Consider the following 27339-nt stretch of genomic DNA (forward strand, 5'->3'; position numbering starts at 1 on the left):
CCTTGAAAGATGACCTTGACCTTTCACCACTCAAAATGCGCAGCTCTATGAGAAAAACATGCTTGCCAAATATCAAGTTGATATCTTCAATATTGCAAAAGTTATGGCCAATGTTTAAGTTTTCGGACAGATGGACCGACTGACAGACAGTTCAAATGCTAAATGCCATCCTACCGGGGGCATAAAAATGTACCTAATTGTTGAGGTATGCACGTTCAAATGCTTGTTACTATGTTTGATAAGTTTCAGCCGTCTAGCTACCTTTTTGTGTTTAAGTTACACAAGTAAAAAATGTTGTTTTTTGGCTAAAAAAGAAGCCATAACTCTGGTTATGTAGACAATATCGAAAACAACATGTGGAGGTGCACATGCTGGTTAATTTGTTCATAAATTTTCAGCCCTCTAGCAGAAACATTTCCTGCAGAACACATAATTTGACTTCCTCCACAAATAGATTAATCTACAATTAATAGCTTGATACGAAGGAACAATATTTGCTATACTGAGTTGCTGCAAGGACGTATCAAAAATACAAACTCAAGTGCATCTTTGTTTTTCTTTTGGCAAAATATACCGTAGGTTTCCACGTATAGCGTGCAGTGTTTTACCTCCGAAATTCAAATTAAAAAGCTGGTGCGCGCTATACATTGATACAGCGCTATCCTGGCTGCTAAATTGGTAAAAAAAAAATTGTGTAATCGTAAATAATCAAAATGGCCGCCATGTTTTTTTCCAGAAAACTACCACCCTATAATCGTACAGACTGAGGGGCCATTGTCGAAACAACAAGAAGTCGCTACTGATAGATATCAATGCGGTAGAAGAAGTTTTGGTCAATTTTTGAATGCTTAATTAAGCTTTCCAATGCCCCGGATTATTGGATTGTGCAATAGTAAAATGGTGGCCATTTTCGGTCCAATTTTGTGGTTTGTCTTTAAATATTTTTTTCTCCATTTTTGCATTTAAAAAACAGCCTGCGCGCTATACACAGGAGCGCGCTATGCGCGCTATACACAGGAGCGCGCTATACGTGGAAACCTACGGTATGCTTAAATAAAGGCAACCATTTGGCCAGTGACTGTTGGTTATCTCGATACAATTTTTGTTAAGGATGGCCTCATTGCATGCCTTTTGTGTTATTTAGATTTTTTTTAATAATAATAAAAAAAGAATTAAAAACAGAAAATGATTTTAAAGTAAACTAGAAATGAGGCGGCCGCTGCGACCCGTATTCCCACGCTGCAGCTTTTGACCCAGGGGTGAGATCAACATTCCAAATAGTGCACTGTCGCACATATGCTCATAGCTACCATGTGTTTAAATTTCAAGGTTCTAGTGCTAATAGTGTACGAGGAGATAGTGGCAAGGACGGACGGATGGACAGACGGCGGAGATAACCACATAATCCCCGGGTCCCCCCGCTCCAATTCAGAGCGTGGGGATAACAGAAGACCAGAAAGTGTTCAATGATGGTAAGCTTTTTTACCCTCGCAATAAATAAACTGTATCTTACAGATACCTAGATAAGACTAGATTTCACTACACCATGCACACTGTTTCATATTCAATCGTGACTTTGACGTGTCACCATTTTAACATGGCTATGTGGCAGTTGGCAAGACAATAAAAATAAAACTACAAACCATTATTTAATCTATAAATATACTTATAAAATGCAGTCAATTAAACATCACTTCATATTTTAAAAATCATTTAAATACTAAATTATGCAAAATACATTTCGCGGAAATTCCTATTACACTCTCCACAAGCCATGAAGTTCTAGTAATGTTTTACAGAGCCCCCCTTGCTAAAAATTTTCTTGTGCCAAATTTACTGTAGAACACAAATTCTTCACATTTTATCAGTTTTATGGGGGTTTTATGGAGAAAAAGTTATAGCCAAATCGAAATTTCTTGCGCCAAATTTCCAAATTTTTAACCATTTATTCGTCGAATGACAGAGCAGGCCTTGTTTTAACTACTTGTGACTACTACTGTCACTAATTCCATCTTACTAGCAAGTCTACAGGCAAATAGGTACTTGTCCTGAATGTATGTTATGAAACAAACACATTTAAATGTTACATGTATAATTCTTCCTGTCAGTAACGCAGCAGTTTTGGTTTTGGAAAGTGGTGTCCCTGATCAGACTGTTTAGACTGGTAAGACATATTACGCACATGCATTTAGCTTAGCTTTCCCTGAGGAAGACTTATTATGATGTTCATGTACCTGGATCTGGCGGTGGTTGTGTCCCCATGAGCTGGGCATTGACTGACAGAATGTGGAGCTGCACGTGATGCTGCAACGCCAGGGTATTACTGAACATCATCCCGCAGAACGTACACACCGACGGCAGCTCGTCCAGAAATGGCGATCCACCGGGAAATGACTGGTTATCCATTGTCTGGTGTCGGCGAATGATGACAACCGAATTTAATTGGCTTTTGCAGGTACAACAGAGTCTACTGCTTTGACATTTGATTACACAAATTTACTATCACAGGCGACCAAATGTTTGTCTGGATGACCCCTTTTCAACGTATTGTGATGGCTATTTCTGTACCACAAATGCAGTTACACACTTTAGCTTAGCACTTGAATGCAAATTTATAACGTTTCAACATGCAGCTTTCTGACTGTAGATCACTGAGTTACACTATCGGACTTAAAACACTTAAAATGATTTAACACTTGTACTTTTTGTTTGTTATTGTTGTTCTTCGTTGTTTTACAAAAGCATGTACCAGCCATTGTTAGCATGAATTTATTCACTGCTACCTTGACCAATGAGGAAGCAAAGTCTTCTTGGTCTTCATTCCTTTTCTGTCATTCAGACTGCAAAACAGAAACAAATATTGAAAACTTCTGGCACAAAACTATATACTTATGGACATGTAAAATTAAACACAAACTTACCAAACTAATTTCAACAGTGCACAGAAAAAACAAGAGACAAGTTAGAGCTGTAGAAATGGGAACAAGGAGCATGGACAACATGGAATACATTATACAGAAAATTGACCTGGAAGAACATCTGGAAGTATGACTCCATCAGATTTCCTTCCTCCTTGGGTCAGTCCATGACCTCCTACCATACCCTGCAAACCTCTGCTGTTTTGAACTCTTACCAGATTCAAATGAAAACTTTGTGATGATCCAGGCAGTATAGAACATGTTCTTTCTTGTTGCCCTACAGCTCTGTCACAAGGAAAATACAGATGGCGTCATGACAATATACCAAGAGAGGTTGCTGACTGGCTTGAACAAGAAATGAAAAATGAAGTAGTACCCCGTGACAACAGATTATCAACTTCATGAAGCCAGATGAAACTGCACAGAGACAGCCGAGACAGAAAATCTCAATCCTCTACAGTGCAACCCGACAAAGCATGAATGTTGACTTTGACAAGATGCTGAACTCCCCAAGTATCGTGCAGACACACCGCAGGCTCGAAATCATACTGTTGTAGAGGCGAGGAAACTAATTGACAAATTGGAAAAAGTATAGCTATTGGCATTCACACCGTAGCTGCGGCGGTGGCCCAACTCTCCCAAGATGTATATGAATCAGGGACCCTAGCATGCCGATGATGAATGTCAATCCACCATTGACAACCACCACTTGAGTCAACGGGAGATTCACTGGTCTAATTTTATTCAACGTACAACATCTTATAATCAGGCTTAAAGTGATATTCATTTACAAATCAGATGTCTTATACTATTATTGTACTGGTTGTCAAATTGTATATTCTGCTGAAGACTGGCTTTAACGAGTGGATTGAATCACATCTACAGATATAGTACAGTAGTACGGTATATCTTAAGGCCAAATTAGCCTGTTTCTTGGAAAACTGGGCTTTTTGCAAATGAAAAAAGTTTCGTCCCACATCTGATATGGGATGACAATTTCCACCTTTACTGGATTTTTGCTAAGAAGAGAATGCCTTTAAAAATAAGATATGATTACAGCAGAAAGTGTAAAGTTTCGTTCCACATCTGATATGGGATGACAATTTCCGCCTTAACTGGATTTTTGCTAAAGCAGCAAGAGAATGCCTTTAAAAATGAGATATGATTACAGCAGAAAGTGTAATCCCTGAAGATCCTTGTACAATGCACAGGCTAATTGGGATCTTCACTTTACGCACATGCCGAATTTTTCCAGATTGAGACTTACCGGTATATTAAGATACACCATGTGGCATCACTCTTAGGAGGAGTATAACAAACACAGCTGATAATTGTGATAATTTTGATGGCCAATTATTATTTATATGTATATCTTATGGAATACACTATTCGTTTGTCCAATGATATAATCACATATAATTTCCTTAATGCGAAAATGCTGAAAAGCCTGTCACTCCACCAGTTTTTACAATGGCTAAGATGCTAGTCTGTCTTGAGCGAACTGTATGAGTAAGTCATTCTTTGTAACCTCTTTTGCAGAAATTCAAATCAGCTAAAAATTAATTTGTACAGCATCACTTACCCAGCTAGAACATACATTGTACATGCAGGGTTACCATAACATTTGATTTTTGGTTAAGTTTCATTAAACGTTACCGCAACAATCTAGGAACGTTGCATCAATAAGTCAATTATTATTATCAGACTTCTACATAAAGATTGTTAACATTTTAGGAAATATTTCTCTCATAAATGTTACAGTGTTTCATTCATAAAAAACTTTGAAAAACTGTTACGATTTTTCCCTAGCTGGATACAAATGTTTTTGTATGACACCTAAGATTTAACAAACCAGTAGATACAAACTAATGTTTATTTCGACTATTTAAAGTCAATTGAATTGTTTTGATAATCTTGTAAATATTCAACAGTAGTTTCTTATCTTAATTATTAAATTATTACAAACTTCAGCTTATTAATGTTTACCAGGTCATTGTTGGCTCGGGTACTACTTACATGTACCACGGGCACTCTTAAGCATACTTACATTTACCCCGGGTACTCTTTAGTATACTTACATCTACCCTAGGTACGGTAAATGTACTTAAAACGTACCCGGTCGATATTAGACTGAAACCAAGTTGTATTCCCTCCTAAAGTCCCATGTTGTAAAACGCGCTACCGATTCTCGTTAAACAGTACTGTTTATCTTAAACAAACTTCTCTTTAAAAAAAACTGCATCAACATGCTTTATGAGTATGAGTTACGATAACATAGAGGCCATTTAACAGAAAATTGACATAAATCATTAAATGTGAACATAATTAATTTAAAAAAAAATGCAGACAAGGACCGATTTAGCGTTTAAATTCCCGGGTACGTTTTAGAATATTTACTGTACCCGGGGAACATGTTAGTATACTTAAGAGTACCCAGGGTACATGTAAGTAGTACCCGAGCCAACAATGACCAATCGAGCTTTATTAATTGTGGATGCTTTTTTTGTATTTTCTACAATGGTTTTGAAAACAAAAACTTCATCCACACATTTGTTTCAAGCATTAGTTATTGAATTTGCAAACATATTTAATATGAGTTATTAGTCATGCATTGTAAACACATTGAACACTGATTTAGTTCATCAAAAATTATGTTGAGCATGATCAGACAAAATGAAAAATCTCCTTTAAAATTATAGTAAGTTGTTCCTGTTCAGTTTATAACTATATTACGAATAAAGAAGTCCAATATTGCTGTGAGGACGTCATTGTTTGATTCTAACAATGTGAATGTTGTCATCAATCAGCTAGGAGTGTCAAAAATAAACATGTAAACATCGGGATATTTTCTGTAGTTTTCATGACTTAGATCACAACAACGCCTATTGACGCTCATTTAAAAAGCATGTAATCATCATTAAAATGTATATAGATACGACTTTCAGGTTAATAACACCTTAATATTCGATGAAGAAGTTTACTGTACAACTCATATTACAGGTCGCGAAAACGTGTGACAATTTCTTTGTTGACATTTTTACAACGCGCAACTTTGTAAAACATGACAAACGTGCGCTTGTACGCGAAAGTTCACATTAGTAAGTTAATTTTACGTACTCGGCTTGTTATAAAACTCAAAAATCACCTTCAGCACTATCAACAAATGGCCACAAGTTCTTCTCCTCGTGAAAAGCCAGGCGAGACGAAGCGAATGCAGGCGAGACACTGACCTCATTTGGACCATAGTTGAAAATTATAACTAAGGACTGAGGCATTTTAATTTTTATGTCATTAGATTCTACGTGTTTGAATCGCTTGAATAACGATGTTTTTCTTTGTCGGGAGGTAAAGTTTGTGGCTGAATTTCGGGGCTTATTGTGCAAAATTTTAACAAAACAAAAATGGCGTCAAAGACCAAAGGGAGTTAATAAGAATGTACCGTATTTTTAATTAGGATTGTCTTCCTTGGATTGTGACGAAATAACATACCGCTTTACACTGGCGAAACACAACACAGAGATATCGATCGATGACGAATCGCTGACTGTGAGACGTTTATCATTTTATCCATACGAGTTTTCTGAATTAAAATAATCAAAGCGCTAAAGGCATTAAAGTTGTTCGCTGTTGTATAATCTTAGACGCAACTCAGTTTTCAAAATTATGTTTGGCCTATAGCTTTTTATATCGCAAGTTTGCACAACCCATTCAAATTTATAAAGAGTGTGTCTTAAAGCACAGGTCGAAATGTTGTTTTTTTCAAATCATTAATAAACAAGAAATATCTTTAAAAAAGATATCCGGCGTTGATTGTGGTTGCAGTTAATGAAAGGTAAAGACTTCAATGAATGAGATCAAAGGTAGCGAATGTCTTTTTCTGTGCAGTTCTTAGCTGCAGCAAACGCAGTACGGGATGATACGCGGAGTTTTCGCGGCTTATTTTACATTATTACATATTGCTGGTCATAAACGTATAGATACAAAACAGAAAACCAAAGAAGAATGGAAGTGAAATTAAAACATATGAGTCAATCGGCCACACGCGAAGTATCCGTACATATTTTAAATATTTATACGCGCGTTCTTCGAACAAATCTGTTTTAGTGGTTTGTCTGGCGTTGCTATTTGATTCGATTTTTAACAGTATCGAGAATCATTGCGCTCATGCTTAATTCATTAGTCAATATGATGGCATAATTCTTGTCAAATTAATTAAAAATAATATTTATCATGGTATTGTTGTATAACACATTAAGAATCTATTATTGACATACCATATGATATCGCTGGATATCTTCATTTACCATCTGTCTGGTCTAAAGAAAATTCCAGTTCACCTAGTTCACGCTATAGCGTCTTTATTATGTAACGATTATTTTCCTGGCCGCGAACTCCGATCAGCACATAGGGTAGAGACGCAGCGATGACCTGTATGTAAACTCTGACATTCACACACAGTGGCCGCAAATTGACCCGATATACCTCGCGAGTTGAAATGCAATGCATAAAGTGAGTCTTCGCTTCCACTGCTCTCTATACTTTTACATGTTAACATGTTGACAGGAATATGGAAGTTAGTACTAAATATGAGAACATAGCCTTTAAGTGCAAAAGTTCTCGCGCTGAAAATCTTCTGAAAATAAAAGGTGGACGCACAAACTGTATTGATGTCGAGATTGGGTGTAAAACTGTTCTATCTATTAAGCCTTTTCATTAGATATAAAATTGTTTCATGCTAAACACGCAGTAAAACAGTGTTACAAAGACGCGGACATGTTTCCAATGTTCTGGTCGTGTTCTCAAATCAGCCAATGCAGTCAATGAAGTGTATTCATCTGTACTTGGCCGCGGGAAGTTTTATTTGAAATCTATTGAACGCTAACAAAGGTCAGGCTAAGGTGAAAAGCTGGCGTATACAGCTAACGCCGAAAAAGATAAGTTAAGCTTAATTTTGGGAAAACAGGGCTTATCTAGAGTCCGTGGCTTAATGTATATATGCATTGTCATCCCAGTAAGAGAGACTCTTCAAACGAAAAACACCATAAAATCAGAAAGTGTTGTGCTTGATTAGCTTATGCACATTGCACAGGCTTATCAGTGTGCACAGGCTTATCTTATATGACATGCATTAAGCCCCTGAAAGCAGCCAATATGTACAGATTTCAATGATAAACACTAGACTGGCCAATGTCGTCTTACAAGCTGTTAAACACTATTGATTACATACACATACTGCAGTGTACCAGTTGTAAATTATAAACGGGAAGATGCGGTGGTTATCATTCCTAGGTAAAGGTTATATTACACTAATTCCGATTCCCATAGGGTCCCATTATAAAACTGACAACTTTCACAGCATTTTTCTTGCCTTTCCGACGTATCAATTTTTCCGAACCTGGTATCATTTTAAAGATGGATCTGTTATCTTCCAATAATTGCAATCAAAAACATACCGTCTCGCAACTTCTAAGAAAGTAAATCGCTGTCGAATGAACCCACCGTAGAAAAACGTGTTTCGGAATCCTAATTTCGACAAAAGCCCCACACAATAGAAAACACACCCTCAAAAGTTCATCTTTTAAGTTAGCTTCCAATCCAAGGCATCAAAGTACTCCAGACACATACAGGATATTACAAATAACCACAAAAGACATGTCTCACATTGTTAAATGGCTTATATTCAAGAAGAGAAAAGGAACTCTTTAGAAATAGGCACTACTTTCGAATGGACCACGGAGGGATACACAATGATTTAGTGTAATGTAACCTAAAGCAGACCTTCCTAGCATTCGTCGTCTGCATAATTTTTCAGCTGGTAGTGCAGGCCTACAAGTGCTGTCACTCATGCAAAGCGTGCGCTCTCATTGGCCAATATCGCTTGTTCAATACAACAACACTTCGCTTAGCGTACTGACTTGGAAAACTCGCTATCACAACTAATAAGTATGGTGAGCCACTTAGCATAACTTGTTCAAACAATTAAAAACAGCTTGGTATTAAACGGACTGTGTCTTAATACTGCAACTATTTTAAGGTCGAAACATTTCATCAACCGATGCTGAATATTAGTTAAGTCTACAACACGAGTTACAAAATGTAAAAACAAAACAACATCTCTTGAAATCAATGTATACTATACTTCGAAGAGAAAATAGCTGCTAACATTAGACCAAACAAATCGCTCAAGTTATTATATTCGGTATGCCTAGGTCGTCTGTTTCAAATACCGTTATCTACGCACAGACAAAGCCTGTACATAGATAGATTGGTTACCTCCCCTTATCTATCGTTACTCTCTATATAGGGATCGGTACAGGCTAATTTTACCGGTCCAAATTTATGATCGGACAGGACCTCAAACTGTGAATAAACTCGGACTGACGCACACACGCAATCTAAAATTTAAAAACAAATATGTGTATCGTCTTATTTGTTGTTGTAAATGATGTCTAATTCGTTGCCTATGATAAGGTCCTTTAGATTTATTGTAATTTTTTGTTTTCCTGTAAACCACATTGAGTGAGTACTGTAACCCAGTTCCAGTAAGCTGAGCCTGGTAATTTAGGAACAAAGTTCTTATAGTTCTTGTTTTTATTTTGAAAGAATAGTAAATAATATGTAACAACATAAATACAACAATTTTCTTTCTCATTCAACAGGCTTTCGATTTGAACATGTTTACAGTGACTGCTCTGTTTGGGTAAAGGCTTGAGCGTTATAGACCAATTCACGCGTGACGTCACGCGCACCTGCATGTCTTTATCCGTGCTACTCTGGTAGGCAAAAGAAAGACACGATCAAAGGGGAGATATCGAGCACGATATTTATTGTCACGCTCTACATCTATATTAAATACATTATTTAATATAGTTTGATATGTATACGATCATTTTTAGATTTTAGATTTAAACATCCCAAAAGTTGTTGTACTGTACTCAAACAAATAAGAATAAAAACAAACAATAAATAGATCGATTCCATGCACACAGCATATATTAACCTACCATTATGATAATCCATAATCCATCTGTTATTAAGTATGTACAATTGCTGCAACTAAAGAACAGGGTCTGAACTAATAACACTTTGTTTATGTGTTAAGGAATCTTTGAGTATCAGATCAAATTTGTTAAATCGTATAACGTAATTTACCCATTGTTCATCTTATGTACCCCAATATACATTTGATTTATTCATACTCGTGTTTGTTGAAATATGTTTTCTGGCGCGTATCAATATCAACCACATGACTGTGATGTTGACGAGGTACATTGTGCAAGTCAACTAAAAAAAGTCTTCCAAAACATTAAACTAAATTGTACAATTATATCATTCTGTAATCTGACCATAGCTGATTACATCAATGCACACATTATAAACTCGGTAGTATTATTGGCAAAATATTTATTTTTAAATGCAAACAGGCAAACGGGAAAAAAACAACACCATAAATAGATTTTCTTGTGTCCTTTTAATAATATAATTTAACAAAAGGAATTAATCGCGACTTTACTTTTTTATTGTTTGCATCAATCTTAAAATCGTGTTAGCCTTTGTATTCCGGTGTTTAATTGCCCCCTTTGTTCGGCACAAGCCGATTATCTCGTTTTAATCAGATATTGTCCCTACTTAACTAACAGCAAAGTGTCATAAACTACAGCAGGGACCTATACAAACAATAGGTCCCTGACCACAGGTGGTATATGAAAGTCTAGTCATTAAACACAATTGATGGTACCACCATGTCTTCTCTTTCTAGTAGTATTGAGCAGTTATTTGGGGTTGAGTAATATAGCGCCAAAGTTCAACTGTTCAATTATATATGCTACATATCGTAAAAAAAATAAAAAATAATAATTTGTCCAGTATATATTAACAGAAAATGTACGCTTTGAAGCCTGTTTGCTGGTAATTTATAACAAAACGTATTTAATAAATGGTAAATGTACATATAATCATTAAACGTATTTAGCGGTACCGGTTAATGAAAACTACGTCATTCCGTTTGAATATTGAATGTTACGGCCATGCACAAACGACATCATGAAAACAAGAAATTACGTATGACTACCGGGGTAAATAATATTTACGAAAAAAAAACAATGTAGATATATATTATAAAATGTAAGATATTTGTCACTCATATACACGTGTAAAGGAATTTCAATATACATGAATTCACAGGTTAATTTGCATCATGTGAAGTTGTGGTTTTCAGTTGTATATTACGATTCATCTATAGTGTTATTCACCTTAAAAACAAATCATCCAATTTAAAAGAAAATGATCATAACATTTAAATACTGTCATGCACTTCGCTTTTAATAGGGCTTTGTTGTACCGGTATGTCAGATTTTAATGCACCCCTTTTCTTTCACTCATTTTTTTTACCACACTTTCATACTCATACAATTGATAATTATAATTATATAATGGGATGCTTTATTATTTTTTTTTGTAATTTTTGAAGTCCTTCTGCAAGAAATACAACGGCTAATGCATAGCTTTGTTTTGTGAAATTGTCGGTGTTAAGTCTTCAGACCACCTTTACCTTGATGCTAATGACTAACGAGTATATATTTTTTTATAGATAAGATTACATGTATTAATTAAACAATATTGACATTAAAAATGCAATATATTTAATAGTATTTAGGTGTTATGATGTTGTTGTTAATGTTTTCGATATATTGACTAAACACGTGCCGTTATCTATATGACATAGTGTTTATCGTAACTGTACCCAGTGCTTTTGCCTACCAGCGCATCGCGCATGCGCGAAAATTCGGAATCAAAACAATAACAATGAATTGGTCTATAGATGTGGAATCATTACATTTCAATCACAATTCAGCACAATTCTTGTCCTATATGGTTATACAGGATATATTTTTTTTTCAAATTAAATAATAATGCAACAAAATATGTTTGATCAAACATGTATGCACCTTCCACCCCCAACTTAAACGAGCAGATTCGTTGAATTGATATCCCCCCCCCAATATTCATCTGGACACAAAAGTGTTATATTTGACACTAAAAAAAAGCATTTTTTCAAGATACAAAGGGCCATAACTCCGTTATTAACAGATGGTGTACAACGCCATTTAGCGTGCATCATCCTCTTATCCATATATATACTCGTATCAAGTTTCAATGAAATCCGCCAAAGCACTTCCAAGATATGGCTCCGGATGGACAGAAAGACGGACGGACGGACAACACCAAAACAATATCCCTCCGCCTATGGCGGGGGATAATACTACTACTGTCCCTACTTAATTTCATCTTACAACCTCCTGTGACCTTGAACTTTGACCTGAAAATCTAATTCCTTAGTGTCTTCTTTTCCTTCCAGGTAACCATCATACATATTGTAATAGTTCTTGTCAGAGCATTCTAAAGAAATTATTCTGAATCAAATCCACTGACTATTGGATAGACAGGTGCAAAGCAAATAGTGCCTTCCTCAGAGGGGCGTATATTAATGATTGCAATCTTTGTTAAAATAATTTCAAAGTTTGTTATATCTTTGAAACAAAAACATCAAGTCCATATGCAATTCTTGTAAACTTTGTTGAATATATTACAAGGGGTATATAGTATACAACACAGATTTTGCACCTCAAATGCCATGGATATATTAAAACTGACATAATACATGTAATTGCAAACAATTTCCTTTCTGCAGATGAACATATTCATAAAAAATTAAGATACAGTTTTCCAGATATGCATTGTATTGTCTGGAAATAATAATGTTTGTACTAAAATACTATCAAACCATTTGAATAGCTTTGGTTTCTCAATTTTAATACGATTGTTTAGTAATTTAAAAAAATGATGAATCACTAATAAAACAAAGGCTGTTTGTAAAACATGCATGTCCCCCATATGGGCTGTCGGTTGTAGTGGCAGCCATTGTGTGAATACGTTTTTTGTCACTGTGACCTTGACCTTTGACCTAGTGACCTGACAATCTCTAGGGGTCATCTGCGAGTCATGATCAATGTACCTATAAAGTTTCATGATCCTAGGCCTAATTAATCTTGAGTTATCATCAGGAAACCATTTTAATGTTTCAAGTAACTGTGACCTTGACCTTTGACCTAGCGACCTGAAAATTGATAGGAGTCATCTTCCAGTTATGATCAATGTACCTATGAAGTTTCATGATCCTAGGCGTAAGCATTCTTGAGTTATCATCCGGAAACCATTTTACTATTTCGAGTCACTGTGACCTTGACCTTTGACCTAGTGACCTGAAAATCAATAGGAGTCATCTGCTAGTCATGATCAATGTACCTATGAAGTTTCATGATCCTAGGCGTAAGCATTCTTGAGTTATCATTCGGAAACCATTTTACTGTTTCGAGTCACTGTGACCTTGACTTTTGACCTAGTGACCTGAAAATCGAAAGGGGTCATCTGCTAGTCATGATCAATGTACCTATGAAGTTTCATGATCCTAGGCCTAAGCATTCTTGAGTTATCATCTGGAAACCATTTTACTATTTCGAGTCACTGTGACCTTGGCCTTTGACCTTGTGACCTGAAAATTAATAGGGGTCATCTGCCAGTCATGATCAATGTACCTATGAAGTTTCATGATCCTAGGCCTAAGCGTTCTTGAGTTATCATCCCGAAACCATCTGGTGGACGGACCGACGGACGGACAGACAGGTGCAAAACAATATACCCCCTCTTCTTCAAAGGGGGGCATAAATATTTAGAAAAACCTGATAACTTATTTAAAAAGAAATCTCAAAAGGAACAGCAAACAAAAAGTTGCTCAAATTAAATACAGTTACACAAACTGATATTAATGTGATAGTGTTGTACATGCATATAATGGCTACTAAATATTAAATACCAAACTATACATGTATCTGACACATTTTGTTTTGTTGAGTAAGCTTTCTTGTTAAAATGTATATACAATAAACATCTATTATAATAAATTACAACAATTATATTCCTATGACCATTTAAAGGACACATTCCATTTTTGTTCATTGAATTTCCAAAATTAGAGGAACGTGCAATTGATAAGTATATAATTCTATTTTTTAAAATTGACAACACACCAAAAATAAATTGTAGTATTACTAAGAAACATTTAAGAACTGTGTTAATCAAGTAGAAGATCTAAAATACCAGAACATACTAGCAAAGCAGGTTTCAGTCTAGGTTAATAATGACTTAAGGCTAGAGCATAATAAGTGGAACCACAATCTGACTCATGATAAATGTGTATTTAGTGAACAAACATCAGTGAAAATCCTGATCATCGCAAAAAATGTCATGCGTTTGTAATGTTTCTTGAATTCTTCAATTTGAAATGGGTTATAAATGTGTATTTAGTGAACAAACATCAGTAAAAATCCTGAAAATCCCAAAAATTGTCGAGTGTTTATATTAAATGTTTCGAAAATTCTTTTATTTAAAATGGGTTATACAAAGTGACTTGAACACACAACTGTAACGTTACATAGTTTCTAAGAGGTTTGACCATGCTATGCAACACAGATCAACAATCAGTCTGCAACATTCAAGCCTTCTGTATCAGGTACAACTACTATCACATGAGTCATTTCATTTCTCTCTATTCAATGCCTCGATAAATTCCTCTAGCTTCTCTTGGATTTGGCGGACTTTTTCTGAAAGCAGAAAGTTACATGATATCAATATAAGTTAAAGCAGAAAGTAACATGGTATCAATATAAGTTAAGTCCCTATTTGATCAAATCTTCAATCCAATCTTTGCCGCAATGGTTTGTTTTGTATATAAAACTTAACATCTGTTTAATGTTACTTATTTATATAAAAACATTTACTACAGTTTAACAATATGTATTTAAGAACTTTACTACCATTTTACAAATGTATTTAAGAACTAAACACAGTGCTATGTATTTAAATAAGAACTTTACTAGGGATGTATGATATGTACTTACAAACTATACTGTAGTTTTACATTATGTTTATAGGAACTTTACTGTAGTTTTAAAATATATGTAATTAAGAACTTTACTACAGTTTGACAATATGTATTTAAGAACTTGACTACAGTTTTACAAATGTATTTAAGAACTTGACTTCAGTTATACAATAAGTATTTGAGAACTTGACTACAGTTTTACAATAAGTATTTAAGAACTTTACTTCAACTTCACAGGCTATAATAAGAGCTTTACTTCAGTTTAAAAAGAAGGGCTTTCCAAAATGCAACACAAACTCTTCATTCAAACTATTTAAAGCCACTATAGCGTAGTCGATAAAGTGTTTGCCTGGCAATCAGGAGGTTCTGTGATCAAACCCCACTCTGGCAGAATTCACAGGGTCTTTCTTAAAACAGAAATTTCTTACCAGGAAACAGACAAGAGTGTCTGCATATGCCTAAATAAGAAACCTAAGTAGGTTCAAACCTATCAATTATGAGATAAAAGTAGGCAGATTTTTGTATCTACCACAATATACTAAACCATGGCGTGTTAGAAATGGTCTCCACTTAGCAACCAGGGGGTCGCTGGTTGGATACCCACTTTGAAGCGTTCTTAAGATCTTACCAATAGACATCAATTACTGGTTCTACCCAGGAATCAGACGCGCAAGCATTTCAATAAGCATTAGGCTTTCTATGCAATGGAGCTGAAATAAATAGGTGTAAAACCACAACATACTGAGTTCCTCTGCCAGTTCTACAGGTCGGCCCGTTAGCAATCTCTTCAAGCGATCCGTGTCCTCACCAAAGTCATCCAGTACATCCTTTATGATCCTCTCCAGCCTGCGCGCTGAAATAAGTAATTAAGACAGGTATTTATCTCCAGCCTGCGTGCTGAAATCAGTAATTGTGACAGGTATTTATCTCCAGCCTGCATGCTGAAATCAGTAATTATGACAGGTATTTATTTCTAGCCTGTGCACTGAAATCAGTAATTGTGACAGGTATTTATCTCCAGCCTGCGTGCTGAAATCAGTAATTATGACAGGTATTTATTTCTAGCCTGTGCACTGAAATCAGTAATTGTGACAGGTATTTATCTCCAGCCGGCGCGCTGAAATCAGTAATAATGACAGGTATTTATTTCTAGCCTGTGCACTGAAATCAGTAATTGTGACAGGTATTTATCTCCAGCCTGCGCGCTGAAATCAGTAATTAATACAGGTATTAATTTAATTTCATCTTTTTCATTAATACTTGAGACTTGCTCCAGGGAAACTGGCATTAATGCATGTGCATAGAGTGTGGTCCCAGATTAAATAATTTATTTTTATAATGTATTATTATTGAAAATGATGGTTTCATAAAAACGAACCTCACTCGGTGAAATCAGAGCTTAGTGCATGCACATAAAGTGTCGCCCCCAGATTAGACTAACAAGTAAGCATGGGCTTATCAGGGCAACACTTTCTGCCTTATCTGGATTTTGGCTATGGAGAGCCTTTGAAAATGTTGTCGATGATTACCGTAATTACTCTATGTTTTCGGACACTTAAAAAAAATTAAAAAAAATCGTGTCCGAAAACCTAGATACGAAAAATATTCACAAAATACAGGTGTCCGAAAACTTAGAGTCGAAAATTGAAGTGTCCGAAAATAGCGTCAATGTTATCATTGACTACCGGTAATAGCACGCGCTTGTAAAATACCATGCCATAAACACACAGTCATTAAATCATATTTATAAACACGAATTGTAAACATGAAATCAACAAGCTTTGTTACATAACACACCGAACAAATAACCTTCTTATTACCATTACACAATTACGCAAATGTAATGGTCTGTTGCCCTCAGGCAGTCACCTGCCATGTTTTATGATGTTAATCTGGTTGTAAAACCCCATGATCGAAGTGTCATTAGATATCGAAAACAAGACCGAAATTTGGTAAAATAGCGCTGTAAACAAGGGCTGTTTGTAAAACATGCATGCCCCCCTATATGGGCTATAAGTTGTAGTAGCAGCCATTGTGTGAATACGTTTTTTGTCACTGTGAATGGTGGTGTAGTAGTAGTAGTAGTAGTAGTAGTAGTAGTAGTAGTAGTAGTAGTAGTAGTAGTAGTAGTAGTAGTAGTAGTAGTAGTAGTAGTAGTAGTAGTAGTAGTAGTAGTAGTAGTAGTAGTAGTAGTAGTAGTAGTAGTAGTAGTAGTAGTAGTAGTAGTAGTAGAAGTAGTAGTAGTAGTAGTAGTAGTAGTAGTAGTAGTAGTAGTAGTAGTAGTAGTAGTAGAAGGATTAGTAGTAGTAGTAGTAGTAGTAGTAGTAGTAGTAGTAGTAGTAGTAGTAGTAGTAGTAGTAGTAGAAGAAGTAGTAGTCGTGGCAGTAGAAGTAGAAGTAGTAATAGTAGACATGGTAGAATAAGTGGTGGTGGTGGTGGTGGTGAAGGTGGTGGTGGTGGTGGTGGTGTTGTAGTAGTAGTAGTAATAGTAGTCGTAGAAGTAGTAGTAGAAGTAATAGTAGTAGTAGTAGTAGTAGTAGTACCGGTAGTAGTAGTCGTAGTAGTAGTAGTAGTAGTAGTAGTAGTAGTAGTAGTAGTAGTAGTAGTAGTAGAGTAGTAGTAGTAGTAGTAGTAGTAGTAGTAGTAGTAGTAGTAGTAGAAGTAGTAGTAGTAGTAGTAGTAGTAGTAGTAGTAGTCGTAGTCGTAGTAGTAGTGGAAGTAGTAGTAGTAGTAGTAGTAGTAGTAGTAGTAGTAGTAGTAGTAGTAGTAGCAGTAGCAGTAGCAGCAGCAGTAGCAGCATTACAATACCAATACTTAAGAATGATCAAATGGGAAAAGGTAACCTAGCACTGGCAGTAAATATGGGGCTCATTTACAGGTCAGATTTGGAATCTCTGCTGTAAAATGAGATTTGGAATGAATTAAAGGGAGGCAAATCTGTAATAAAAAGAACATGCATAAACCGTAGTTGTTTCCCTTGTTTGAACCATGCTAAATCCTTAAAATGCCTATTTCCAGTAACTGTGACCTTCACCTGTGACCTTGACCTTTGACCTAGTGACCTCAAAATCAATAGGGGTCATCTGCGAGTCATGATCAATGTACCTATGAAGTTTCATGATCCTAGCCCCAAGCGTTCTTGAGTTATCATCCGGAAACCACCTGGTGGACGGACAGACGGACCCACCGACCGACATGAGCAAAGCAATATACCCCCTCTTTTTCGAAAGGGGGCATAAATATACTGTCCGAAAACTTAGAGACATTAATTATGGACGTAAACTCGTGTGTCCGAAAATTAAGAGTCACGAAAAATAATTATTTTTGGTTAGAAAAAAAGGGGTGTCAGAAAATTTAGAGTCCGAAAACATAGAGTAATTACGGTAGCCTTTGCGTCCTGCACAGGCATGTATGGAATTACACTGTACGCATATGCATTAAGCCCCTTTTTTTCACAGAGCAAGGCTCACTTTTATTATACAATCATTTTTATTAATAAATCATTATAATTACAAATTAAGTTACTCGCTGGCTATTCTGGTTTTATGCTGTTTGCACATAGCCATTTTCACATTGCTTCTAAGTGGGAAAGAGTTAAATAAGTATAGGTCTGAATGGGCAACTGGTTTAGGTGCTAGACTATAAAAATATGCCCAAACTTGTGAACAATGCCCTTCAATGCTTTCCACTTTAAGGGTGTTTTAAAAATAATTATGCAGGAGGCATAATTTACCAGTTAGTTATCATGCCTTATCACAATATGCATCTTAAGCACTATCACATGTAACATGGGCTGTCCTTAGACAGTGTGCTTTGTAATCATAAGGGCTATACTTGTGCTGAATTATGGGCATAATTGGTTGAAAAACGCATACAATCACTCCAAACACATTTTTACGTTTACAATTGAATACCAGTAGTAACAAGGGACAAAATTGTCACAAAATAAGGTTTTCATTGTGAAAAAAAAATCTGATAAAGGGAGAAAACTCAAACTGAACTTTTGAAATGAACAAACAAAATTAACCCCCTTTGTAAGTTTGTTTTTAAAAAAAATCTATTTTTAGTCGTGGCGACCTTGACATTGGAGATATTGACGTGATTCTTTCATGCGACACACCCTCCCATGATGGTGAACAAATGTGCCAAATGATTTTAAAATCTCACAATGAATGACATAGTTATGGCCAGGACAAGCTCATTTATGGCCATTTTTGACCTTTGAACTCAAAGTGTGACCTTGACCTTGGAGATATTGACGTAATTATTTCGCGCAACACACCGTCCAATGATGGTGAACAAATGTGCCAAATGATTTTAAAATCTGACAATGAACGACATAGTTATGGCCCGGACAAGCTTGTTCCGCCCGCCCGCCAGCCCGCCCGCATTCGCCAATCTAATAACCAGTTTTTTCCTTCGGAAAACCTGGTTAATTTCCTTCGGAAAACCTGGTTAATTTCCTTCGGAAAACCTGGTTAAAAATACTGATATTGAGTTGATGCACGCTTGCCTTTACCATAATATAACCAAACACCGACAAATAGGTGAGTAGGATATCTCATATTGAATATGCCGCAATCTGTGAAAACAAAGCTTAACGCATAAGCATAGTCTTGTACCAGATTAGCCTGTACATTTTGCCCAGGTCAATCAGGGACAACTTTAGCTTGTGCAGACTGGACAGGCTAATCTGAGACGACACTTAACGCACATGCATTAAGCTCAGTTTTAATCTCAAACAAGGCTGGAATATTAAGAGCTAAAGATAAGGTTCATACCCTCGTTATTGACCACTTGCTGTCGTAGAGCATTACTGGTCACTGACAGCATCCTCTGGAGGCGAAAGAACAGAACCACCTCATGACAGTCCAGCTGAAAGGAAGACAAAGGGAGGTAATAGACAATCCAGCTGTAAGGGCAACAAAGGGAGGTAATAGACAATCCTTCTGTAAGGAATACAAAGTAGGTAATAAACAGTCCTGCTATTAGGAAGACAAAGGGAGGTAATAAACAGTCCGGCTGTAATGAAGACTAAGGGAGGTAATAAACAAGCAAATTCATTGAATTGATATCCCCCGCCAATATGCTTCAGGACACAAAAGTGTTATATTTGACACTCAAAAAAGCATTTTTTCAAGATACAAAGGGCCATAACTCCGTTATTAACAGATGGTGTACAATGCCATTTGGCGTGCATCATCCTCTTATCCATATATATAATCATACCAAGTTTCAATGAAACCCGCAAAAGCACTTCCAAGATATGGCTCCAGACACAAAAGTGCCGGCCGGACGGATGGATGGAAAGACGGATGGATGGAAAGACGGACGGATGGACGGACAACACCAAAACAATATCCCTCCGCCTATTAGTTTAGTTTAAACCTATTTATTTTAGCTCAATTGCATTCAAAGTACTTACTAATTATTTAAATGCCTTGAGTCCATTTTCTGGGCCTAGAACCAGTACTTTGCCTATTTGGGGGAGATCTAAAAACCTCTCCCACAGTCGGGATTGAACTCGTGACCTCCCAGTTGTTGGGAGGACATCATATCCATTACACCATCACGATCTTAGGCCCAGATATTATAAGTACAATGGTCTGACCAAGTGCCTTAGTTTTGAAGCCATGAGACCCAGTTTCAAACTCGGCTGAGATATGCAATGATATTTTTACCTGCGCGTCCTGCGTCCTGGACTCACAAAAACCTCTAGGGATGCAAAAATAAATGAGTCACAAAAATGCATTGAAATTTCTCAAAAAATAATATCGTTTAATATTTGGACTCATTCTTTCAATTCGGGGACTCATAGATTTGCAAGTTATCGAGTCCCAGAACTTAGATTAGAACATTTGTAAAAATATCACTGGCATCAGGCTTTACCTTTAATTTGATCTAGCAACCTAGTTTGCACCCCTTGTGACTCAAAGACAATATAGGGACCAAAGTTCTTAATATTTTTTGATTGGGATCACATGTGATCTCAGAGTGTTCACAAGCTTTTTCTGTCATTTATCCTAGAGGCCAGTTTTTGACCCAAGTGACCGAATTTGAGATGGAATAAATGCCCTTTCCAATATTCATAAAGATTTGGAAATAAATATGGCCTCTAGAGTGTTGAAAAGCATTTTTATTTCATTTAACCAAGTGACCTAGTTTTTAATCCCAAATGGACAACTTTTTATCTGCCAAGATTTCATTGGGACAAATTTCTAACAAAGTTTCATGATATTGGGCAATAAATGTGGCCTATAGTGTATTCACCAGATTTTCCAATATGTTGAGAAATAGTTTTAAATCACATGTTACCCAGTTTCTAACTTGGCTGAGATTTCACTAGGACAAATGTTCTGATCAAGTTAAATGAAGATAAGGCAATAAATGGAACCTTTGCTAACTAAAAAAAACTTTTGTGCAATGTACTCGTCCATAGAGAAGATAGTAATGTATATACTTCCATCCGGTTCTGTCCATTTCCAAAGTGTCTCCTTACCCCTGAGTTACAATTGCACATTCTAATCTTGGAAGACACTTTATGCATATCCATTTAGACCCGTTTTCCCATACCATAGATCATATTTATTTACAGCCTTGTTTCTGTCTTCATACCCCAGAGTTAGGTATGGCATTCTGGTAGTGGTAGAAGCCCTTCTTGCAGTCTGCACACTGCTGTAGGGACTTCAGAATAAACCGCTCCCGGAACACATGGTACCACGTCTCTTTTATCTGCAAGATAGGGTACATCAATAATGTGTATAGTACATTCCCGTACACATGGTACCCCATCTCTTTAACCTGCAAGACAGGGCACAACAATAATGTGTATAGTACATTCCCGTACACATGGTACCCCATCTCTTTAACCAGCAAGACAGGGCACAACAATAATGTGTATAGTACATTCCCGTACACATGGTACCCCATCTCTTTAACCTGCAAGACAGGGCACAACAATAATGTGTATAGTACATTCCCGTACACATGGTACCCCATCTCTTTAACCTGCAAGACAGGGCACAACAATAATGTGTATAGTACATTCCCGTACACATGGTACCCCATCTCTTTAACCTGCAAGACAGGGCACAACAATAATGTGTATAGTACATTCCCGTACACATGGTACCCCATCTCTTTAACCTGCAAGACAGGGCACAACAATAATGTGTATAGTACATTCCCGTACACATGGTACCCCGTCTCTTTCACCTGCAAGACAGGGCACAATAATGTGTATAATATGTTCAGGGCTTAATGCATGTGTGTAAACTGTTGTCCCAGATTAGCCTTTGCATTTCACACAAGCTTATCAGGGACAACAATTTCCACCTTTAACTGCATTTTTGCTTAGATGAGACTTTCCTGCTTACATGTAGAAGAGACATTCTTTACAACAACAAATGCCCTATAAGCGAAGTGTAGTCCCTGATTAGCATGTGCAAAATGCACAGTGTAATCAGGGATGACGTTTAACACAAATGCATTTAGCCCTTTTTCCCAGAATGTTCCTCATTTCCATGCCAGATCTTTCAAGAAAGAAACAGTTCATTAAAGCTACATTACTACTTTAATTCTACAGCTCAATGATATACATTTAATAACAAGAAATTCTGGATGTTATGTAAACTAGTACTTGCCTGCCAGCCTTTACACTGCTTCTTCATGTCAAGCCTTGCCATGTGAACCTTTTCATCTTGTCAGATAAATTCAAGTACAAAATGAAACTAGAGCTTTGTCACAGACGTGACGAAAACCCCCACATGCCGCATTGACACAGAATATTTTGCATGTTGTCTTCACAAAAAACAGCCGACAACATGCTCAATGTTTAAAAAGCACTAAGTGACCCAATGACCTAGTTTTTGACCCGGCATGGCCCATGTTCTAACTTGACCTACACATCATCTAGAAACAACTTCTGACCAAGTATGGTGAAGATCGGATGAAAACTACTTGAATTAGAGAGCAGACATCATGCTTAAATGTTAAATAACGCATTCAGTGACCCCGTGACCTAGTTTTTGGCTCAGCATGGCCCATATTCAAACTTGGCGTTGAGATCATAAAACTTCTGACCAAGATTGGTAAAGATATTGGATGAAAAGTACTTGAATCAGAGAGCAGACAACATGCTGAATGTTTAAAACGCACTAAATGACCTAGTTTTTGATCCAACATAACCCATATTCAAACTTGATCTAGACATCAACTAGATACAACTTCTGACCAAGTTTGGTGAAGATCTGATGAAAACTGCTTGAATTAGAGATCAGACACCATGCTCAATGTTTAAAACGCACTAAGTGACCCCGTGACCTAGTTTTTGACCTGCCATGACCAATGTTCCGAACTTGGCCTAGACATCATCTAGATACAACATCTGACCAAGTTTGGTGAAGCTCAGATGAAAACTACTTTAATTATAGAGCGGACACCATGCTCAATGTTTAAAACGCACTAAGTGACCCGTGACTTAGTTTTTGACCTGCCATGACCCATGTTTGAACTTGGCCTAGACATCATCTAGATACAACTTCTGACCAAGTTTGGTTAAGCTCGGATGAAAACTACTTTAATTAGAGAGCGGACACCATGCTCAATGTTTAAAACGCACTTAGTGACCCCGTGACCTAGTTTTTGACCTGCCATGACCAATGTTCAAACTTGGCCTAGCATCATCTAGATACAACTTCTGACCAAGTTTGGTGAAGATCGGATGAAAACAACTTGAATTAGAGAGCGGACACTTAATACGGACCGACAGACAGACAAGCTCACTCCTATATACCCCCCTAAACTTTGTTTGTGGGGGTATAACTTATATAATATTCTCTATCTGCTATAACTTTTCAGGACTGTATAGATGACTTACAAACTCTGTGTCCACTTCGAGTCCCTGTGACTGTAGGGTCTGTCTCACAGTGGTCACCTCATCCTGGGACAGCGAGGGCCGGTGAGTCTGAATAGTAGGTATAAATCTCATTAAGAAATCTCTACAATTATGTGAACAACGATGGACAGTGTGTCTGAAAAATGTATACAATGATAGGCAGTGTGTCTTAAAATTACATATACAACGATGGACGGTTTGTCTGAAAATGATGTGTACAATGATGGGCTGTGTGTCTTAAAATAATGTCTACAAAAATGGGCGGTGTATCTGAATATATGAATACAATTATAGGCAGTGTGTCTGAAAATAATGTATACAACTAGAGGCAGTGTGTCTGAAAATAATGTATACAATGATAGGCAGTGTGTCTAAATATATAAATACAAGAATAGACAGTGTGTCTAAAAATAATGTATACAACGATTGGCGATGTGTCTGAAACTTGTGTATACAAGGATGGGCAGTGTGTCTGAAAATTACATAAACAACGATGGTCGGTGTGTCTGAAAATGATTTATACAACAATTGGTGGAGTGTCTGAAAATTATGTATACAATTATGGGTGGTGTGTCTGAAAATAATGTATACAACGATAGGCAGTGTGTCTGAAAATAATGTATACAATGATGGGCAGTGTGTCTGAAAATAATCTATACAATGATGGACAGTGTTTCTGAAAATAATGTATACAAATATGGGTGGTGTGTCTGAAAAAATGTATACAATAATTGACGGTATGTCTGTAAATTATGTATACAATGTTGGGTGGTGTGTCTGAAAATAATGTATACAATGAGGGGGTACATAAGCAGGCTGGAGAAAAAGTATGAAAGTTTGGCATTGTAAAGGGACAAATATACACTAAAGGGACATCCTGTTCAATGCGACAAGACGAGCTGGCTATGACAATACCTCGGGTTTATCCGAAAACAGCCGAGCTAAAAAATATGACAGGGATATAAAGCTTGAATGCAAATCATTCTTGACAGTGTAACTTGACCTAGACATCATCTAGATACAGCTTCTGACCAAGTTTGGTGAAGATTGGATGAAAACTACTTGAATTAGAGAGCGGACAACATTGTGAGGTTTAAAACGCACTAAGATACCCCGTGACCTAGTTTTTTACCCGGCATGACCTATATTCAAACTTGCCCTAGACATTATCAAGATACAACTTCTGACCAATTTTGGTGAAGATTGGATAAAAACTACTTTAATTAGAGAGCGGACAACATGGTGAAGTTTAAAACACACTAAGTGACCCCGTGACCTAGTTTTTGACCCGGCATGGCCCATGTTCGAACTTGACCTACACATCATCTAGTTACAACTTCTGACCAAGTGTGGTGAAGAGTCGATTTAAACTACTTGAAATAGAGAGCGGACACCATGCTCAATGTGTAAAACATACTAAGTGACCCTGTGACCTAGTTTTTGATTTAGCATGGCCCATGTTCAAACTTGGCCTTCAGATCATCTAGATAAAACTTCTGACCAAGTTTGGTGAAGATCGGATGAAAAATAATTGAATAAGAGAGGACACCATGCTGAATGTTAAAAAAAGCACACTGTGACCCCGTGACCTAGTTTTTGACCCGGCAAGGCCCATGTTCAAACTTGGCCTTAAGATCATCTAGATACAACTTCTGACCAAGTTTGGTGAAATCGGATGAAAACTACTTGAATTAGAGAGCAGACAACATGCTGAATGTTTAAAACGCACTAAGTGACCCCGTGATTTAGTTTTTGACCCGGCAAGGCCCATGTTCGAACTTTTCCTAGACATCATGTAGATCCAACTTCTGACCCAGTTTGGTGAAGATCGGATGAAAACTACTTGAATTAGAGAGCGGACACTTAATACGAACCAATAGACAGACCAACAGACCGACCGACAGGCAAGTTCACTCCTATATACCCCCCTAAACTTCGTTTGTGGGGGTATAAAAATCCAGAAAAATAGTTAAAATTATTCTCAAACCCATCTGACATCTGAAAAGTGTGTTTATTTTCAATGGCATTTCACAGAAAGTTCTCTTAACCATCTGAGGTTTGTTTATTTTCCATATGTTTCATGAAAAATTGTCTCATACCCTCTGAGGTTTGAAAGGAATATCTACATTCAATGTGTTGAATTAACAGTTCTCGTACTGTCTGGGAGTTTTTAAAGGGTATTTATATGCTATGTGTTTAATGGACAGTTCTTGCCCTGTCTGAGATTTGTAAAGCGTATTTACATTCTTTGTGTTTAATGGACAGTTCTCGTACCGTCTGGGAGTTTGTAAAGTGCATTTCTATTCAATGTGTTTAATGGACAGTTCTTGTACGGTCTGAGGTTTGTAAAGTGTATTTATATTCAATATGTTTAATGGACAGTTCCTGTACCATCTGGGAGTTTGTAAAGTGCATTTCTATTCAATGTGTTTAATGGACAGTTCTTGTACGGTCTGAGGTTTGTAAAGTGTATTTATATTCAATATGTTTAATGGACAGTTCCTGTACCATCTGGGAGTTTGTAAAGTGCAGTTCTATTAAATGTGTTTAATGGACAGTTCTTGTACTGTCTGGGGATTTGTAAAGGGTATTTACATTCAATGTGTTTAAAGGACAGTTCTCGTACCGTCTGCTGTTTTGTAAAGTGCTTTTACATTCAATGTGTTTAATGGACAGTTCTCGTACCGTCTGCTGTTTGTAAAGTGTTTTTACATTCAATGTGTTTAATGGACAGTTCTCCTACCTCTTGCTGTTTGCAAAGTTTATTTATATTCAATGTGTTAAATAGACAGTTCCTGTACCGTCTGAGGTTTGAGTAGCTTCTCCAACTCGTGTTTCGTGGCTATCCTGTTGCGGTGCTCTGTGGTCTTGTGTCGCCAATGCCACCATTGCTCCCACGTGCCGGGACCAGTGAGATCCTTCAGGGTCTCCTGGTCTGAAACGGAGATAAGATCCTCATTGTGGCAAAACTGGGCTTAATGCTTTTGCATAAAGTTTTGTCCCAGATAAGCATGTGCAGTCTACACAGTTCCAAGATCCACACTTTTAGGAACATAGGACTTTTTTAATTTCAACATTTGCAATTAAGGTATTTGATAAAGTAATATTTCTGTTTTCCATTGAATATTCACCAAATGTTCACTATTTTTGTGTGGACCAGACCAGATGGGCAGCATATTGGAAGCAAAAAGAAATATTGCTCAGCACCCAGCAATTTTACACTAGCTTTCTCCATACCAGTTTTTTTCTTCTTAATTTGGGGAAAGGGCCTGACCTTCAATTGTGAGGAAATAATTATCGACAAAAACGGAAAAAGGGGAAATAATTTGGGAACGTAAGTATGAAATTTGTGGAAAAATTGCATCATTTTAAAGAACTTCTTTTAGGGGAAGGGGCCTTTCTCTAATATTATGTATACAATAAATCACTCATTGTAAGAGCACGGATGGCCGAGTGGTCTAAGCGATAGACTTTTACTCCGATGGTCTGTGGTTCGAGCCCAGTTGAGGGTTACTTTAACCTATAGAGGCTTCCCTCTGCTGCGCTCTAGAAAACCAGGGCTTAATGCATGCGCTTAACCCTTA

At 36.8% G+C, this 27339-nt stretch overlaps 2 protein-coding genes across 3 annotated transcripts in view; both read right to left on the reverse strand.

The window, feature by feature from the left end:
* LOC127882429 (uncharacterized) overlaps window positions 1-6274 on the reverse strand; it is a 31414-nt gene extending 25140 nt beyond the window's left edge. Inside the window, exons 1-2 of the mRNA XM_052431060.1 lie at window positions 6064-6274; window positions 2235-2840 (exon numbers count right to left, since the gene is read on the reverse strand). Coding sequence (XP_052287020.1) covers window positions 2235-2406 — 172 coding nt within the window. The 5' untranslated portion in view covers window positions 2407-2840; window positions 6064-6274. The remainder of the gene's footprint in view (window positions 1-2234; window positions 2841-6063) is intronic.
* Window positions 6275-11754: 5480 nt separating this feature from the next.
* LOC127881273 (dynamin-like 120 kDa protein, mitochondrial) overlaps window positions 11755-27339 on the reverse strand; it is a 64948-nt gene continuing 49363 nt past the window's right edge. For both annotated transcript variants that reach the window (XM_052429020.1, XM_052429019.1), the window contains 6 exons: window positions 26557-26690; window positions 23738-23824; window positions 21475-21591; window positions 19641-19734; window positions 15602-15712; window positions 11755-14578 (listed from right to left, as the gene is read on the reverse strand). In XM_052429020.1, the coding sequence (XP_052284980.1) occupies window positions 14514-14578; window positions 15602-15712; window positions 19641-19734; window positions 21475-21591; window positions 23738-23824; window positions 26557-26690 (608 nt within the window). In that variant the 3' untranslated portion in view covers window positions 11755-14513. The remainder of the gene's footprint in view (window positions 14579-15601; window positions 15713-19640; window positions 19735-21474; window positions 21592-23737; window positions 23825-26556; window positions 26691-27339) is intronic.

The sequence above is a fragment of the Dreissena polymorpha genome, chromosome 5 (genome assembly GCF_020536995.1).
Source record: "Dreissena polymorpha isolate Duluth1 chromosome 5, UMN_Dpol_1.0, whole genome shotgun sequence".
Lineage (NCBI taxonomy): Eukaryota > Metazoa > Mollusca > Bivalvia > Myida > Dreissenidae > Dreissena > Dreissena polymorpha.